Source organism: Emydura macquarii, unplaced genomic scaffold (genome assembly GCF_026122565.2).
Source record: "Emydura macquarii macquarii isolate MOO-44397 ecotype Brisbane River unplaced genomic scaffold, CSIRO-AGI_Emac_v2 contig_212, whole genome shotgun sequence".
Lineage (NCBI taxonomy): Eukaryota > Metazoa > Chordata > Testudines > Chelidae > Emydura > Emydura macquarii.
This window is the reverse complement of record NW_027130349.1, coordinates 5,095,556-5,115,678: the sequence shown is the minus strand read 5'-3', so window position 1 is coordinate 5,115,678 and position 20,123 is coordinate 5,095,556. Positions and strand designations below refer to the sequence as shown.

The 20,123-nt window shown below is 41.7% G+C and overlaps 2 protein-coding genes across 2 annotated transcripts in view; one reads left to right on the top strand and one right to left on the bottom strand.

Annotated features, from left to right (window-relative positions):
* LOC137152147 (myb/SANT-like DNA-binding domain-containing protein 2) overlaps positions 1 to 15,709 on the bottom strand; it is a 34,041-nt gene extending 18,332 nt beyond the window's left edge. Inside the window, exon 1 of the mRNA XM_067546703.1 lies at positions 15,641 to 15,709. The gene's annotated coding sequence lies outside the window, so the exon portion shown is untranslated. The remainder of the gene's footprint in view (positions 1 to 15,640) is intronic.
* CABLES1 (Cdk5 and Abl enzyme substrate 1) overlaps positions 11,779 to 20,123 on the top strand; it is a 95,201-nt gene continuing 86,856 nt past the window's right edge. The window contains exon 1 of the mRNA XM_067546693.1: positions 11,779 to 12,499. Coding sequence (XP_067402794.1) covers positions 11,910 to 12,499 — 590 coding nt within the window. The 5' untranslated portion in view covers positions 11,779 to 11,909. The remainder of the gene's footprint in view (positions 12,500 to 20,123) is intronic.

Sequence of the window (20,123 nt, the reverse complement as noted above, 5' to 3'; positions counted from 1 at the left end):
CCCTGTTGTCTAGCCAGTGTCCAATGCTCCCACTGATGCAAGCAACAGCAGACCCACATTGATGCTAGAGCAACAGTGGGGAAAACCCAGAACATCACTAGTGTAGAGAAGGTGTCAGGGTGCTTCTATACTAAATGGTTCTGTACCCAGCTTTCAGAAGCAGAGCAGGACGTAAACGTGCCAGCAGTGATGCCATTGCAGACAGAACCCAGGAGCTTCCAGCATCCTGTCACTTTAACCTACTTAGACCAGGTTTTCATGAAAGTGTGTCAATAAAAACCAGAATCCCCTCCACACCATTTCCAGGGAATTTGTTTGAATATTGACTGAGCATAAACTAAAGAATAGCTGAGTAAAGACCTCATGATTTAACCTAATAATAGTTATAGCAAATAAATAAATAAATTTCCTCCCACCTACCTTGCTTATTTGTTACACCTATTTGTTGCTTGTTTCATCTGGTTTTAAATGCTGCTTATAAATTCTTTGAGGCAGGGATTGCCTATTGCTATAGATTAGTACAGCAACTGGTACAATGGGAGTCACTGCTGGATGGGACTTTTAGGTGCTACTCTAATATAAATAATGATAATACAAGATGTCCAATTGGACAGTACCCAGGGATCAATCCTGAGAGGTGCTGAGCACCAGCAATGATTGCTGAAGTCAACGGGAGTTGCTGCTCCTTGGCACTGCTCAAATAAAGCTCTAATGTTGTTGTTTTTATAAATTCTATTTAAAACAGTATTTCAGGAACTTCAGTATCAGGAAAATAGCTGGCAGAATTAGAGGAGCCTTCTGCTTGTCCCTAGGTGCTTTGGCTGATTGAACTACATGTCAGGTTTCCTAGAAAAATGGTGGTGCTCTTGAGCATGATATACACAAGTCCATTTAAAATTTGTACTGTATGATGGTGGTACATATTTTTAATAAGAGTTATTTTTAAAAATGCACCGTACAGTCTCTGCTAAGTAGCTCTGAGAATCATCATACAGTCACAATCGCCTTTCAGGATCTATGGAGAGCTCACAAATATGTAGTATGTGAGTATAAAATGACTACGCTTCAGGTTTTATTCACATCCATGCTCTAGATGTGCAGCACATCTGTCTTCATTATAGTTCAAACTGAATCATTACTGAATTCTAAACAGTTCCATCCTCTATGGTATCCCCATGTGTCATTGTGACAAGACACACTTGCCCTGCACTGATTCTCCAAGGATTAACTCTACTCTGTGGGCCAAGAAGGTCATGCTCCTCAACCCTGCTGGGCGTGCTCCAGCTGGAGACTGGGTGTAAGAGGGAGCCAAGTAACTCAGTTGGGGATGACTGCTGAAGGGCGAAAATGCAAACTACTGGCTCTCTCTCGGGAGCTGCGACAGGCTCTGAATCCAGAGCTAAGGCATGCAGAGCCCCAGGTGGATTCCAGGCTGGCAGATGAACCCAGAGAAAGGACCGAGCTGTCAGGAGCTGCACTGGCTGAGGACCCTGGAGACTCCACTGAAGACAGGGTTGGAAGTAGTCCAGGAGACTTAAACATTGCTATGGTGGGAGAATTGGGGGAACCAGTCAGTGTGTTTTGGGAGGACTCAGTGGAGAGTATCTCTGTCACTGCCAGGGCCTTGGGCTGGGGCTTGGAGGAGCAGGGAGGGCCTGAGTCCCCCTATCCCGGGTGCCACACACTCCTAGGTGGCGCCTCACTTCCTCAATGTGCCAATAGGCCACCCTGCCATGACTGAAAGGGCTGCTTTACTGACCCCGGTGACTGGGCATTGCTGCCTTGTGCACCAGGGCCCCCTACTGACCCCAACCACCCTGAGGAAAGGGGCAACCATATGACCATTGGGCCATACAGAGAACAGCCACATTAACTTTGGCCATTAAGCTGCACCCCTGGAGGCTAAGGGGATTGGGACACACAGCTGCAGGGCTATTGCGACCCTTACCCACCCCAAACGGGGGATGGGCATATTTGCTCTGGTGACAGTCACTCATTGTCTAATACTTCTGTCTATTAAAAAGGATTTGTATCTCCTATTTAAATAACTGGCTACAAATTGCCATTATAATAACTGGTTGGCATAAGAACAAAAGAGGGTTAAAATAAAGTGAACACATGGGATGCATTGGTGCAGTGTATGAGTGCTCAGACTACTGATTATAGGAAGAAACCTGCTTTTTACAGTACTCCATTTAGTCTCTGATTGATTGGCCAACATTCTAAACATTTGTTTTGTTCTTCTCTACAGTCATGTCTCTTCACACTCATTCTCTTAACTTTCCAGGGTTTTCTTCTGTAAGTGTTGAGTCTAACATAAATAATTACAGAGAGTGCAAGAAATACGGTGCTTGTCTTCCAGAAGAACATGTACAGATCAGACTCCAAACAACCTATACTGACATAAAGCCATTTCTGATACCCTTACTCAGGTTGATTAGTACCTTAACCCCTTAACAGCCCCACTGAAATCAATGTAACCATTTAGGCAGTAACATGCTACTCTGCTTGAGTAAAGCCATCAGAATCTGGCCCCTGGAAAGCAGGGACTTGCATGGTTGCATAGAGTGCATAAGCAAGCTGCTTTTACTAAGGATATGTTAGAACCATAATTGAGACTAACATTTCTAAGTTCATCTAGAATTGTTCACTGTGTAGGAGGGTGTGCTCTGAATGAGCTCTGAAAAACGGTTCACTTAACACTCTGTGAGAGTGTTTGCAAAACTGGTTTAACTTTGTGCTAGTGTGGATAAGTCTTTAATCAGAATTCATCTATCCATCCTCTTGCTATAAGAGGCCTCTCGCTATAGGGAAGCTTGTGCTCAGATGAGCATTTCTAACAGTTACACTCCCATGACACACAAGTGCTGGAACATACCTTGACAGAATAATTCTGGTAAATCTTCATTCTATCTTCTCTAATTTTGGGAAATACTTTTACTTCACATGCTGTCAGAACTAGCTTAGATGACTTCCCAAAACTAGAGAAAATAAAATGCCAGCATAATTCTGTTAAATTCTCAGGGGATGTTCCTCTCTTCCCTTTCAGACAGCTACATGCAGCAACAACCACCAAGGAAATTGCAAGAGAGTTTAAAAGCAAACTGCTTCCTTTTTCACATGGCTAGGAATCCATCAGTCTATCAAACTTTCAAATAGAAAGACTTCTATTTGAGAAACCTCTAAAAAGAAGCTTTTAAAGGAGTTATTTCCATTGGCTATATTATCAATTCTGTTTTGTTGTTCAGTTGTTTGCTGGCCCTCGACAGTCTTATGTTGAAATTTATTAGAAGGGATTCAGCAGAATTCTACCGACATTTACTTCCACTAGTTTTCATGGATTTGTTTTGTCTTTGGAGCTCAACGAGGTTGTCCTTTTGATTTCCTTGTGGCCTCAAAGCTGAAAACCAAAAGAAAATGAATGGCAAATGAACTTTTCTTCTTTAACATTTAAATGCTTCAATTATTTAAACATAATTGGTCCATTTTTCTATTATCTCTTCCTAGTCTGTGGATGGTTTACATGTATTTTGATTTAATTAGCTGCTGACAGTGTCATGCAAGCAGGGTCTTTTCTTTACTGAAACATCAGTGGAGAAAGACATTTAATTTAGAGCAATTTTTAGCCACCTTCATTTTATCAGATTAGTTCTAAATAAATATATATATCTACTTTTTCTCCTTCTGCCATCAGTATACAATCCGCTTCCTCAACACCACAATCCTCTTCAGTCCAAACTGCTAAGGTAATCATCTTAGCCCACTGTTCTGATCACTTCACCCTGCTATTTGAATCCCTCCCCAGGTTGTCTATTTTCCACTGCATCAGATCAGAAGTTTCTTATCCTTGCCATATGGATGCTTCACAAATGTATTGCTCCCTATTTATCCACTCTTAACTTTTTTCCTCTGCCCCCTTTGTTCCATCAATAGGGCCAGCCACAAGGCTCATATTTTTGCTTTTAATACAAATCATCTCCACATATGCTTCATCTTATGCACTAAATGTCCTCTCTGAATTAATTCATAAAGCTCTTACCCCTTTCCTCCAGCCAGTTCTGCTCTGGTGCCTATTAGAAGCCAGCCAACCAATGATGGCAATCAGGGATACCCCATTTTAATGTATTTATTAAAAGAGAAAAAATAAACTTTTCAATGATCTGTAACCATCAAGCTATATGCCAGCCTATGAAACTGCATGATCTTACTCATCATGCACACTTGTAAGTAGATTCAAATGAGTTTGTCAGCTTTTGAGGGTGGGGACCCTGGCTGTGCATGTGTTCAGCTCTGTGTGCATCCCCATTTCCCACCCCAATTCTTATTTCTTTCCTTTCTATCTGAGAAATAGGTTATTCAGAGTGTGCTAACCAATATATGCTGGCTACCATATAATATTAATACGTATTATCTGCACCATATATACATTAGTATGCATTAAGCATAAATAATATAGCAGTTAGATAGACCAAATTAGCCTATACCTTTACTATAATCCTGTTCTCTTATGCTAAGTATCCCATAACATCTTGTATTAGCTGAGGTAAGCTTTGGCATAAGCAGATAGGAAACTTGTCAAAATCAAGATACATTTGTTCTATGTCTTAGAACAAGCTAGGGAAGTACCGTCACAAACCAGTACCTGAAATACTAGTACCCAAAACAAAGCTAAGGAACAGAACAAGTTAGGGAACTGTAATGTGTAAAGAGATGTGTAACCTGTAAAATCCTCATATAAATACCACCAGCTGACATATGTAACTTTGGAAGCACATTCTCTGTGCGAGGTGAATGTAACTTCGGTGCACAAGATGGCTTCCCAGGGCCCAGGGGCTGGTATCATGTAGAAACATTTTCCTGTACTATATTGTTATTGTGTTATGGACACTGGTTATTTGGTCTTTTGAGTATATTTCATAACAAACTAAACTGTGGTCAAGCAATTGACTATGCAATTTATCAACAGGTATCAACATAATTAAACTGTATTGGGAGTATGAGCAGAGCAGAGATGAAGGGATATTCTTATGCTGGAAGGTATTAATGGCTGCCATCAAGCAGTTCTTTGATCTATAGACAATTGCAATGGTGATTGACACTGTAGGGTCTGATAACCCAATGCAAGAGGCGCCATGTGTCCCCACTTCCCCATTCCAGATTTCACCAAAATCAATAGGGTTCTGCCCATTGATGCATAAACATTCCTGGAAATTTTGGAATGGACTGGATCTAGTGTTCAGAAGTTATCACATTACAAAAGGACAGACAGAAGTGCCATAGAGTTGAGTCTAAGACTTGGCTTTGCTTGGCCAAAAGTTTTCCATCTGCCCAGTTCATGCCCTTTGGGCTCTCACTACCTAGATTTAATGTTTTCAAAAAAGTAAACTTATCTTTGAGCTCCTCTTATTTGGGTTTTAAGCATTTTCAGTCAGGCTGAATTAATATCAGGGTCTCAGAAGTGAAATATTTTACCAGCAATACCCAGCAAGTTCCCCTCTGCAGTAGAAATTTTTATATCTTTAATTTTTTAGGGTCACTGAAGATTGGATCTCAAAAGGTGTCAACAGAATTTTCAGTCTAATACAGCTCTACACTGTTCTGTGTCCTATGAACAGAGAATTTTCTTCCCTGAGGCAGCCCATAGATTTAAAAAGGTTTGCTCACATGAATGTTTAAGAATCTTACAGTACATTTTAAAATTAAGCTCTCTGCAGCACATCCCCAAAGCAGGTTCTGCAGGGCTCAGGAATAAGGGTGAAGAAGGCCTTCAAGAAACCCCTTCCATTTCTGTCCCCATTCCAGAAAACCTGAGATTTCACACATGAAGAAAGAGGGGATAACACCCCATGTTACTTACTAAGCTTACACATCACTAGGTTGTTCTGAAGATATATTAGTTCATGTTTGTACACATCCTTAAATTGTGTAAAGAGCCAAGTATCATTCTTTATAAAAAAGACTAGAATAAAATATATATCAGCAGACTTGTATCTAACAGATAGCCTGTTAAATGTGGTGGCAGTAGATCTTTAAGCATTAGCACAAAGACTTTACATTTCAACAACCAAAATAAAAATGCCCATTGAGATGTAAACACTCAAGATTTAGAAGGGATGTCAATGTAAGCAGCAGTGGCTTAGCACTTTTGAGAATCAGATCACGTTTAGATACATTCAATCCAGGCTTGAACATTTTGGCTAAAGTGACTAAATTATGCATTTCAGTCTTCTATTTTCTTTTTTAAGTATTGCTACATATTTTTGAGATTATATTTTAAGTTTCTCTCCACTTTTATCCCCTATCATTTTCCTGAGCAGTAAAATTTTATATGCAATTTTCCAAGACTACCTTCATTGCTATATTTTTTTCCTCCTTTTAAAGTGCAGTTGTGCTTGGAAAAGTGACTTTAAAAACAGGCAATTGTAGGTTTGTATATTTATTGTCTCTGAATGCACTTGCATATCAAGTGTACTCAGGAGAACTTTTGTCTAACTGCCGACTCAACCTGGGCTCAGACTCAAGCTGGGTACATTATCTCATGTGATGTATCATCAGTAATAATCAGTTATTCTTTCAGTTACACCAGTGCAGAAGTATCGTAGTCACACTGCTCCTTCACTGACATCGGCACAGCCCCATTATTAATCTCATTATCTGATTGGTCTGGTCTCTGGAATTTAATAAACAATTCTGTTGCCATTACACAAAGAGAATAGAATCCATTTCACTCTCTCCTAGCTGTGGTGGCTCTGCAGATCTAACAAGAATAAAAACTCAAACCTTGTCTACAGTATAAATGCTCTGTTGGTGTAGCTACATGTAAACAAAAGGAGTTTTTCTTTCAAATGACATTAGTTATACGAACAGAATCTGTTGGAGCTGCATTTACACTGGAGGTTTTGCTGGCTATCTTGACTAGAGGTAAGGTGACCAGATGTCCTGATTTTATAGGGACAGTCCCAATATTTGGGGTTTTGTCTTATATAGGCACCTATTTCCCCCCCCCCCCCCCGACCCAATTTTTCACACTTGCTATCTGGTCACCCTAACTAGAGGTGTGGTTTTTTTCACACCACACTGACATAGCTATGCCAACAAAACCTCATAGCATAGACCTGGCCTTATTTTTGTCACTAAAACAGCAGATATTATGCTGAATGCACACAGGAAGCAGATTGGTGACTTGATTGGGGACTCTAGGCTTGTCCTCACTGCAGGGTTAACTAGAGTTATCACTTGCGAGTTGACCCTCACTTGAGTCCCATCCACACACAAAAACCCTTGACTTGTGGGCGATGACAGTTTTTTTACTCAAATTGGCTGGCCAGTCAGTGGGTATTGTAGGCTATGGCACATGTTAGCACAATTTGTCCACAGCTAAAACAAACGTTCTGTGTAGTTTAGGTGTTATTTTTGCAGCATGGCCATTCGATCCTCAAGGTTGGCTAATTTGAGAGAAGTTACTTGAGTTATATTCAAGTAAACACTGCAGTAAAGACACTTCAAAAAGTGCCCATTTTGCACTGTTGCTTTTCAGACTAGATCCACACCTTTAAATTGCCTGAGTTTTAAGTTTGGCTCTACCTTTATTTTTCAAGATCTCTTTAAATCCATACTCTCCTCTGTACTGTATTAACTGATCCACCAAATTTCAGGTTCTCTGCGAATGCTAATGGCTACCTAATGCCTGCCCCAGCTTATTGTATTCAGGATGAACAAGATAGACCTCCCATAGCAGTCTCTTGAGCATATCACTTATCCTTTATATCAGCCTCTGTTATCAACACTTTTTAATCCTGTTGAGCAGTGCTGGTTGGTTGAAAAATGAAGAGAGAAAATTTAAAAGAGTTAAAAAAGTTACCAGAATTTCTCCCCCTCCCTTGTTTTTCACTTAAACTTTGAAATTTCCCCACTCAGAGAGAGAGAGAAAAAAAGATGGAGCGGGAGGAGGCAAGAATGTCATGAAGAATTTCCAAGACCATTTTTTTCTATTTTTCATCAAAATGTTCTGTGCAGCTCTATAGTGTAGGATTTCTTAATCCATATATACTAATAACTTTATTGATTGCAGTATAATACTACTTGAAAGAGGAATCTTTCAAGCTTCACACAGTGAACCCAGTTTGATTATCTTTTTCAGGTCAGACTCTGGCAAACAGAATGGACATCATGGAAGTAATCATATGTATTTAGCAAGACCATTGGCTGAATGGACATAATTTATACTTTGCAGCTAGCTCTCTGATTTCTTCCTTATTTATAACCCTGAGAGGAACAGGCTGAGAGATACTTTAGATGTGAATGCAGAGACCTGAGATTTTAATTTGCAGCTAATATAGCATGCTTGACACTTACGTATTCCTAACACACCCATCATCTTAATAACATGGTGCCATACACTTAATTAAGAGGAGTATCATTTCCATCTGAAAAGGACTATGTGTTATGCTGCTTTCTTAAATGAGTTTATTCCTGCATGCAATAGGACAAATGTTGTCAGGTCATCCTGCAGTTATTGTTGAAGGCAGACCTGTACAGACAAAATAAGCAGGGGTTCTCACACTTTTTTTTTCTGCAACCCCCTTTGAAAATATTTCAGATTGTGATGCCCCCCACCACCCAAAAAAAAAAAAAAAGTGACAACCCCTCCATGCCATGCCACCCTTACTTCTGCACTGCTGCTGGGGGCGGCCTTCAGAGCACTCGGCCAGCAGTCACTGCTCTCCACCCACCTGACAGCCGCAGCCATGGCATGTGCAGGGGCTAACAGCTCGTGACCCCCCCCCATAATAATTTTCCGACCTCTTGAGGGGTCCAAACCCCCCTTTGAAAACCACTGACTTACATAGACAGGTGGCTTGTCTAGGTTAGCAACATTTGCACCGGTTTAACTACATTGATGTAAAGAAATGTATTGATTATGTATTAGACATAAGCTTTCGAGAGACTTAGCTCTCTTCTTCAGATGCAGTAATACAGAAAGTCTCTCGAAAGCTTGTCTACAAATATTAAATTTGTTAGTCTTTAAAGTGCCACAGAACTCTCGTTGTCTTTGCTGTATACAGACTAACACGGCTATCCCTCTGGAACTATTCTATATTGATGTAGTTACTCTGAGACAAACCTCTAACACAGATACACTGAAGCCATGCAAAATGACGCTTGAACCAATGTGATTTACTCTATTAAGGGCTTGTCTAGATTAGGAAAATTTGCACATGTATAATTACATTTGCCCTAGTGCAAATAATCTAGAAAAACCCCTGGGCTCATCATTCTGAGCTCTGGTGGCGAGAAACCCTACAGCAAGGACCTTTCAGACAGTTGTCAACCAAGAATTGTTCAGGCAACTATAACTGTTGAGTTTATAGCTGTCTCTCATCCTTGATACTGTCACCATCTTTGATTTGATGTCAAAAGAAGAAAGTGAATAAAGGAAATCCAGACTGAGTCACCATCACATCAAGGAGCCCAATCTTGAATTGTTTGGGCATCCAAAACTCCAATTTTACAAGGAATGGAGGTTAGGGCCCATGATTCCCTCCCATAGGCAAGGTTTGTTTTCTGCATTTGTCACTAGTTGTATTAGAAAATGTGGATAAAAATTGTAAAGCAGAAGTGTCTCATATTTGATGCATAACCCTTATAAAATTTGCCCATGGTTTGCAGTTGGAAATATCACGTTATTCAGAAGAAAATGAAAACTTAAACTAATACAGATCACATCATACTACAGTTATACCTCATTATGCAGCCTGAGGCATATGGCTATCTCACAACTACACAGCCATGTGCGTGTGTGTGCGCGATCCAACCCTTTCATAAGCCATTGATGAAATTATTACCAGAAGAAAAACACTTGTAACAGGTTGAGTTAGCAGAAATAAATGAGGTTCAAGACAGCACTTCAGACAATATTCTGGTGGAATTCAGTGTCACTAGCTGTGCTGATTGAGTTCTGCTGCAGAGAAGGAAAGTGTGAAGACAAAATTCCATAGAAGATATAATAGAGGAAGAACACTTATATGTCTCAGTGTGGGGTAAAAAGACTGTAAACCCAAATAAATAATCCACACACTACTCCTGTGTAGTAGAGTAACTTCTACAAGAAATACTTGAAAAATCATGTTGTTTTCATGTTTCAACAAAATTTGGAAAATAGCTGTCCTCTCCTAACTATTATTCTCCTTTAGGAGATGATAGCAGGAGGATGGTTTGTGGTTAAGAACAAGACTGGGAGTCAGGAGGTCTGGTTTTTACACTTGGCTGTGCCAACAGTAAGTAACCATAGGGCTACACTGCATAATGAGCCCTGGTCTGTGGGACTCTGGTTTATAGACTTGGTGTTTTCAAGCCCATGCTTGAATCTCTACACTACATTGTGAACCTAGGTTTACCGTTGCTGTACCTGGGTCTCACAGCTGTGCTAACATGTCTGTACTGCACTACACAGATCTTCTGACTTGGGACTGCAGCTTGACCAGCATGCGCATTGCAAAATGACAGTGGGACTTGGGCTCTGACCCACCACCTTCAGAGGGTTCTAAGACCCAAGCTGTGAGTGCTTGCTGACCTGAGTCAGACTGATCTGTGTGTGGACAGAAGTGGGCTTGGGCTCAAATCTGAGTCAAGAGCCCAGGCTGCTTGCAATGTAGACATACCAGATTTGTTCTATGCCTCCTCCCTATCTGTAAAACAAGGTTAATAGCACTGCTTTAGCTGAGGTGGTGTTGTGTGGAAAACTACACTGAAGATTGTGAGGTGTTCAGATACTACAGTCTTGAGGGCCACAAGTGTTGCCAACTCTCATGATTTTGTCATGAATCTCGTGATAATTATTGTTTTCTTTAAAGCCCCAGCTCCTGGAGTCAAGTGGATATGTGATGATTTCAGCCTTCATTCTTAAAGAAAAAGTAAGTTTCTAGCCCTCATGGCTGTGGAGAAAGCTTCAAAATGTGAACCCAGTGCAACCTAAAGGCTCAAAAAGCAGACGGCAAATAAAAAGAACACCAAATCTATTATTTTTACACAACCTCATGATTTTAAAGCCAATCTCACGATTTCTGGCGAGCCCGACTCATGATTTTTGAACATTTGGGGTTGGCAATACTGCAGGGGTAGATAGATGTTTGTAACAGCCTTTAAAGTCTTTGGGAGGAATGTGCTATCCACACCATTTACAGATGTGGAAATGAAATGCACAAGGATTAAGTGACCAGCTCCAGACCACCCAGTGAGTGGCTGGCTAAACTGGCATGAGGGCTCTGGAATCCCTAGTACCTAGTGGGACTCCAGTCCAGCATCCAGAATATCAGCAGCGCTGCAGATCACACGCCTTCTTTGGGACCCAGGGGCCGGGCAGAGATTAGCCTGAGGGTCACACACCCTTAATGCGGGAGGAGGGGACCTCACCGCACTTATGTAACCATCTCAGGACCACGTGCTGGGCACTACACCCAGACTCCACCTTCTGCGGCTGCCTCCCACGAGGAGGAGGAGGAGAAAAAAAACCCAGAAGGGTGGAAAAGGGAGGGAGTTGATTGACTTAGACCCAGCCTCCTCCTCCGGGCTGCTGGCTGGGACTTTTGTTTTCTTCCCAGCTCTCTCGCTTTCCTTCCCACACGTGATTGCTGTGTTATTATGGCATAGATCCTCACAGGGCGAGTGCACTTCTCATAACGACTAGTAACATTGACCAGGGAGAGGAGGGGGGAGAGGCAGAGAGCAGCTCGGCTAGGCAAGGGGGGGAGCCATCCATGCACACACGGCCGGCGGGAGGGAGGCAGGGAAGCATGCCAGGCAAGCCCCGGCTCCCTCGCCCTGCCGCCTGCTAACCCTTCTCCTCTGCAGCCGGCCGGAGAGTCGCTCTTGCGATTGCCGAGGGAGGGAGGCAGGCAGGCAGGCAGACAATGGCGGCGGCGGCTGCCACCAGCAGCCCTGGCAGCGCGAGCCGCACATTGCAGCAGCCGCCGCGGCTGGAGCCTTGCTCCAGGAAGCCGCCGCCGCCGCTGCAGCGCATGGACCCGCGGCGCAGGCAGGCAGCGCTCTCCTTCCTCACCAACATCTCGCTGGACGGACGGCCGCCGCCGCCGCCGCCGCCCGAGGAGAGCGGGGCAGAGCCGCAGAGCGGGGCCGCCGGCAGCGCCAGGGCTCGCCACAGCCTGGCCGCCTCCTTCCAGCCGCCGGCGGCGCCGCCGCCGCCGGGCCACTACGGAGGCGCCCGGCGGTCGAGCCCCCTGGGCGCGGCTGGGGAGCCGCCGGAGGGCGAGGAAGAGGAGGAGGAGGATGCCTTTGCCAGCGTGCAGGTGCCGGCGGCCGCCTTCCTGGGCTCGGCGGGGACCCCCTCCGCGGGGGGCGGCGGCGGCAGCAGCAGCAGGGGCCGCCTCAACTCCTTCACTCAGGGAATCCTGCCCGTCTCCTTCTCCAGACCCATCCCGCTGGGCTACTGCTGCCTGGAGCAGGGCGGCCCCGCCAGCGCCTTGGAGCTGCAGAGGCCCCGGTAAGCAAAGCCCCGTGCAACTTCTCGCCAGCCTCCCCACCCCCTGCTGTCACCACGGCACGAGCCTCCTGGCTCCCTCTCTCCCTCCCCGGCGTGCACAGGGCACCGCGCGGGCTGGGCTGGTGCCACTTGCAAGTGGGCAGGCGACACTGACCCCTAAAGGTGCCCGCGGGGACACGTCTCCTGGAGCCAATTCCAGCCAGGGTTAGCATGCAACACCCAGCCTGCCGCTGCCTTGCCCCCGGGCCCCAGCCCTGGAAAGGGAGGGGGACACGCACAGCTGGTTTAGCAACTCCTGTGGGGGCGGTGCGTGGGCATGTGCTTTTGAACTTCGTCCAGGAAAATGCCTTGGCAAACCCACCCTTTCTGGTTTCAGTTGGACCAAGATCATCATGTCTATGAAATCCCCCTTCCCTGCAGAAGTTGTGTCCTCCACTACCCATTCAAATGCGTGCAGTTAATGCTTGTTTTATGCGCTGTGGGCCGGGGTTCACAAGACCTGTCTGCACATTTTGTGGCATGTGAACATCTGTGCAGGGACCAGGTTAGAGAGCAGATCAAATACAGGGTTAAAAGTAGCTGTTGTTGATACCTTATGTTAATCCATTAGGGTGTCATTGTGTCTTGACAGGGGAAGAGGCCTGTCCTCTAGTAAACTATTCCCTCTCCTTTTTCTGTTGATATGTAGCAGGCATTTGTCTATTCTTAACATTAATCTGGCATTTTTTACAAGCCGAGGCAGCAAGCAATGTTATTTTGTAGGATTTAGACACAGATCTGGATTTTGAAATATTGATCAGTGTGTTTCCCTCCTCCAGCTCCAGTGTAAGAATTCTGTTTACCTATTAGAAAGATTAGGAATTGCAGTGTTGTAGTAACACTGATGAATAAATAAGGAGTCATAAATGACAGTTCTGCACAGATCTCTCTTTAAGCACACATCATTCCCTTAACCTCCATGAACATTATCTGAGTTGAAGCATTTTTTTAAGAGTGCACATTGAACAGATGCTCAACAGTTTAGATATTATCATTTGATAATATCTGGGAACCAGAAAGGTGATGGATAATAACAGTCAGACTGTACAGTGCCACAACAGAATAGGTAAACTTCTTGTAGTTGTAACAATTTATGTCCCGTCGGCTGGAGGCACCTTGTAGAGAACAAATAATTGTTTTGTTGTGTGAATGTTGATATTTATAGATGTGCTTTAGATATAGCTGTGTCATGCTGATTAATACATTCACTGATAAATTAGCAGGCAAGTTTTTCAAAGTTTCCCCCTAAATGTGGTTCGGGTTCAAACTCATATGTATATTCTTGCCAAATATCCTTTTTCTATATTTAGTGCAACATTGGTTTTCTTATTAGTAAATTTCAAGTCTTACCCCCTTGGTCTCTCATTTGTGTAAATGGAATGGACTGAACCTATCATTCTGGCTGCTTTCTAGACAGACAAAAACTCTATTGAAAAGCCCTGATCCAGAATCCACTTTCCATTGACTTCAGTGGTCATTGGGTGAAGTCCAAAAATACAAGAAAGAAAAAAGACTTGCTAACCCCTTAAGCAGGCCCTTTATCTACAGACACTACTTTTTCTTATGGTAAGTGTCTTAAAACCTTGTGCCACTGGTTATTAGTTTGCACTTTTAATGGACTCTCCTACGGAGAAGAATCTCGCTTGCTAGTAATAAAGACTTCTAAGAACACTCAGTCGTGTACAAATGTATATGTGCATTATGGAATAAATGTAATTCCTCCATTTTTCTGAAGAAGATATGTTCTGAGCAGTGCTCTGTTACAGTTCAAGAGAAGTTTTTCCCTCCACTCCTGTTCTTTTCTTGACTGAATAATAGTTGTATTAATCTATAATGCTCCTGTATAGGCTTATTGTAGTCCCAAAAATCCTTCTAATTTTTCCTTGCCTGCATATGTTGGGCCTTATGTTATAAGACATCTTCCTCCCAGATGAAGAGATCTAGATGGGATTTCTTCAGATCTCATCTGTGTCATTCCTTAACTGGACTCCCCTTATCTTCCTGCCACCCTCTTATACCTCTTGTTCTGCAGTGTTTCTCTTCTCATTTCTATGTCTGCTTGTTTGTTTTGTTCCACCTTCCCCTCCACAGTGCATACTGCTTTTTATATAACCTTGCCTGGAAAAATTGGAGATACAAATGAAAATTGTCTGTTGACTGCATATCCTGGATCCTTTATTCAATCTAACTTGTAGACTGCATTATTTAATCTAATAGATAATCAAGATTTCTTACGCTAGGGGGAATCCCCACAGCTCAGTGACTAAATGCTGCAAAAGCATCCAGTTATGAGGCATCTTGTGGGTTTCACTTTGATGTTTGTAAACAGAATAGAGTGGATTATTGGAACAAATCAAAGCTGAGAGAGATCTGAACAACAGCTCATCCAATATACAATACCAATCACTTATTGGCCCTCCCTGATTCTCCATGTGATTCTCTCCTGGTGCTGGCAGTGCACCCAGGTTTATAGATTTGAAGTTAGAAGTGTTTTCTCATGCAGTTGCTTCTTCTAGGGCTGAGCTCTGTTATAAGTGGGATGCCTGGTCTAAATTTGACCCTGAGTTTTGTATAACTTGTGTGCTCTTTAGGGGCAAGTTTTCCCTTCACTTACACCTGTGAAGCCTTTCTTACTACAGTGAGACTGCATGGATGTAATCTAGGGCAGAACTTGGCCCACACTGAATATATTGCCACTATAAATGCACATGACACTTTTTAAACTTCAGATAAACAGACGATATAATGATAAAGAAGTACTTTAGCTTGCATATAGCGCATAAGGTGCCCTTTCAGAGGTCTTACACTAGCCTTTGGACTAAAGTATAAATTATGTACAATAAATAGCTATAGACTATCCCTACTTACAAATTATCCACTAGGTTCTAGTCTTATTAGAGAGCTACATACCAGATAAATCACAAACATGCACATTGCTGGCGTAAGCCCAATGACAGAGTTCAAGTGAGACATGCTGCTATTCAGTTAATTGTGAGGAAAGAGCCAAATGCTCTGCATATGGTCTTCTACTATGAGCATGGGGACAAGGAGAGAAAAAAACCCCAAAAAACTGAAGTTGTCTTGAGACAGTCATTAACTTACCTGAATGAGAATCATTAGGCAGTAGTTATTAGTGTCTTGAGTATGGGGATTAGAAATGAGTGGAGAGTAAAATAAAGTGTTCAGAGAATTTCTTTGCAGTTGCTTTCTCCCTTTCCCTTTGTGGCAGGCTTAAGTTTGACTGTCATCCGCAAGACTAGTCCTCTATGCTTAAACATGCACTTTATGTTATATAGTAACATGAAATCATTTTCTATTACAACATATCCTATATGATAATATATTATGTTTTTGTTTTCACTTAGTTTTCAGAAGCCATTGTGAACATATAATCAGAGTTTCCTGGCTTTTTTGTTTGTGTTAGCAGTTTCGATAATAGCACATGAGTTTATATTTAACAAGGTTATCATTAATGTAGTTTGGGTTTGTGCTGTACATGTATTCACAAAAAACAAACTACACAAGAACATGGAGCTGCTCGCTGTTTGGAGGCTGGTATATAATTATGTGTATACAAGAAAAAAATTCTAATCTTGATTTTACAGTTTGCACTAGATGCTGAAATTCCAATTAACTTGTCTGGTGCCTATGGTGTTATTTATTTTAAATGAACTGATGGCTAAACATGCTAGACCACTCGAGCGAGAGGGACAGACACTACCACCCTTACTCATGTTGAGTAGCACCTCACTCTCTAGTAGCCCCATTGGTCCTGTTGCTGGAGTAAACATGAATAAAGGTGGTAGAATCTGGCCCTGAAACAGCAAATTTAATTACTTTTCACTTACAGCTAGAGTGTTTACCTCCATAGCTATTTATGAAAAATAAACATTGATATTTTAAGTGATGTTTCCCTCTGTTGTGTTAACTGCAATGGAGTAACTAGGCCAGAGAGTAGGTCCCTCCCCTACTTAAAGGCAAAACCCAACCCTTTTTGGGGGCTCAAATTGTAGGAGACTATCCTACAGAATCTATTTTTCTCGAGGACAAATAATTGGTTGCTGGCATTAATGACCAGATTTGGGATTTAAACTTCACTTCTTGTTGCATTTGCCCCTCTCATTACAGCAGGCTAAGAGTAGGGAATCACTTCTTGGAGCAACTGATAACTGAAAAACAACAAAAGCCAAGCAATTGAACATTGCTCATTTAAAAGGGACAAAAATAATTCTGGCCTGAAATTTAATTTACTTTAAAAAGGTATATCGCTCAACTAAACAAAACAAAAACAAAACTCACATTTCTTTATATGTTTTAATAGCTATCCACACTATTAGTTTAACATTAAAAATCTAGTTTATTTTTCGTTATTTGAAATTCACCATTACTGTTTATTTTCCAACTCTCTCAGTTTGGACAGTGCCGATAGGAGTCACTTTCACACTCAGGTTCTCATGCAGTAGCACAATGCTCTAGCAAACTCATGAGGAGGGAATATTTTAAAAACCAAACAAAAACAGTTTAAAATATGACAATGTTTGTTAATAATGGTGTTGGTAATTTATAATTTACAGAACCTAAGTTTTGAGCCTCTACTATGTAACAGTCCCTTAAAAAAGATAGTCACTTTAAGGAGGGTTGGAAGTGAATCAAACCTGTCATGTTTGCTTGAAGGTTTGAATTCAATAAACTTGAACCTTTAAGGAATCCCATATCTCCTTAGTACACCCTACTTATCATTGCTGCTTCTGAGGGAAGGTGAACTTTCCAGTAGGTTTCATTTTCCCAGGATTAATGGCCTTCCTCCTCAGTCTCGAAGGAGCAGTGCTCTTGGTGTTAAGGAATAGACTTGGACACAGGAAATTTGGTTCTGTTCCTGGGTCTGCTGGGTATCTTTGGATAAGCTACGCGAGGCTGATTTGCAGTAGTGCTGAGCCTGAATGCCTCCTATTGATTTCTGTTGGAGTTGAGCTCCCTCGGGCTCTTTAGCTTAGTTTCTTCATCTGTAAGATGGTGATCATACTTGTGTATTTCACAGGACTGTTGTTTGATTAAATTCATATTTGAAAAGTGCTTTGAGACTTTCGGATGAAGTGTGTTATACAAGTGCAAAATATTATTTGTTGCACCTTTGGAATGGAGGCATTACCCCCACCCTCTCAAACTCTTCAGGGTTTTTCAGGGAGGGATCACATCACTCCCTTGTCTCCATAAGCATGGGAACACTTCCTATCCCCCTGTAGGAGCTATAACACTAAGGCCAGGAACAGGGGTATTGTATCCCTGAAATTAAATATAGAATATTTAAATATATTAGTTAATAATAATTAAATATAGAAAGTTAAGCCCCATAATACATGGCTGCTAGAGAACCCCCTGTGAAGTAGTTGATGGTGACCATTTAAGTACTGGCCTCAGATGGGCTATAGAATAGAAGAATGTTCTGTAGTGGTGCTGCTCTCTACCAAGATTAGTCTTGAGGACTTCCATTGCTAGAGAATCATATGAGAAGGCAGTAATGAACTGAAGACAGCAGTTGAGGTCAAACATAGCTATATATTTTTTTCATTATAGCACTCATGTATACATAAACTTAATTTTCTTTTGGTGGAGTAGCGGTCAAAAAAGCGATCTATAAATTTGAGTTTCATCCAGTAGTCTAAGAGAAATTAAAAAAATCAGTCCATCTATAGTATTTTGTAATTTCCTTTCCCTTCAATATTTAGGGGGAGTGCATTAGGGGATTGCTAGGGAATAGTTAGACAAACCACTCCTATTTTATTTTATTATGCAAAACTTCGCTATCAAGTCAAACGGTTGTGCTGTTATAATAATGAGCAGCAAAGTTTATTTTAGTATGATAACTGTGATGCCCTAGCTGATATATGCTGTGGGAGTAATGTACTATATCAGCTTCACAAATGGTAATAAGATAAAAAAGATTGAAAATTAAGGGAAATAACTACATCCTGTAGAAAATGCACTGCTCTACCAAATTCCAGGGCTTTTTTATGGCACTTAGTAAGGTTCAGTTGTCAAATAAAAGAATTTGACAAAAAACAGGAAAAACATACAACACTCAGTTGCTGTCAGATCAGTAGGGGAACTAGAACAGATTCTAGTATATGCAGCCATTATAAATCAGACTGATCTCTTTACTTACATATAAGAAAATCAAGGGAATTGATATTAATTGATTTCTAGATCATTTAGAATACATAAGAATCTGATAGAACTTTCAGTGATCGAACTATGTTGGTATAACTACTCAAGTCTGGATTCATTAGCTGATAAAAGTGTAACAGCAGGGACATGTCAGGTACTGGGTTTATACTGTGTACCTACGTTCTCAGGTAACTGTAAACCTTTAACCTCCAGCCTCAACTCTCTGAAAGTTTGTGGGTATCTTTCTCATATAATTGCTTAGCATATCCAGGTTTAGTCCCACTGGGAAGTTCCTGTTTGCCCTCTTCTTACTAGTAGCAGTTAGGCTGGCTCTCCTTGTTTCTAGATGCTTCTTTGCAATGAAGAGGCTGGAGCTTGGTAGAAACAGCTGGAAATGGAACAGTGGCTAGTATCATGGGATCAGCCATCTTTCCATGGACTACAGTTTGAGAACGGTTGTCTTAAACTGACAACATCAAAAAAGTTACAGAGGAGTGAGATATTTAAAGCTTGCTCACTCTAGATGAAAATATATCCTAATATTTTTACTATTTGCTTAAAAAAACAAACACCACACTATATGAAATTCACAGTTTTCTCTTTCTAAAAATATTAATAGTCCTCAGTAATCCATGAGTGCCTTGTTTCTAGGAAATAATACTCAAACTGGATTAGAGCTGATCTTTTTCCAGAGCACAATGAGGAATTTGGCTTTAGGTAGTCAGAGTGAAAGAGATGAAGTACTTAAAACTAAAATTTTAACAAGTCAGAGCCAAGTCTTGACTTCCCTGACTTCAGCTGGAAATCAGTGGGAATTTGCCTGAGCGAGGACTAAGCAGAGGCTGAATCATGATGTCATCTTAAATGCAGAGGTGTAAGCCCATGACGGAAAGTCATTATATACAGTGGGACAGATGCTATGCTCAGTTACACTGAAGTCAGAGGAGTTAATCCATGAATATCATTGATATGTCCAAGTCTTGCAAGTGCCCTTTGCATAGAGCTCTCATTGAAACAAGTGGGAGTTCCACAAGATCAGGTCTAGTGATGCAAACAGGTGCAGTTAAAGAAAATCAGATATGTTTGAGTGTAAAACAGGTAATGCTAGCATTCATGGCTCAAGACTCTGTGTCTTGCATTTTCCTCTTCCATCCTGTTGTTACAAGATTGGCCACCTAATTTTGTAAACTTGCACTTTTGATAAGCATCTTAATCTTTGTGTAATTATTTGAATGGATTTCAGTCTCCAACCCTTTTGAGATTCACCCTCCACCAGTTAAAAATAGGCTTTCTTCAAATGTCTTGGGTGGTGTAAGAAGGTTCATCTCTTAAGGTTCACATCCAAAGACTTACCTATGTGCTTGATGTTACACAAGGAGCACTGCCATGTGTGTAGAGTTAAGCACACTGGTAAGTCTTT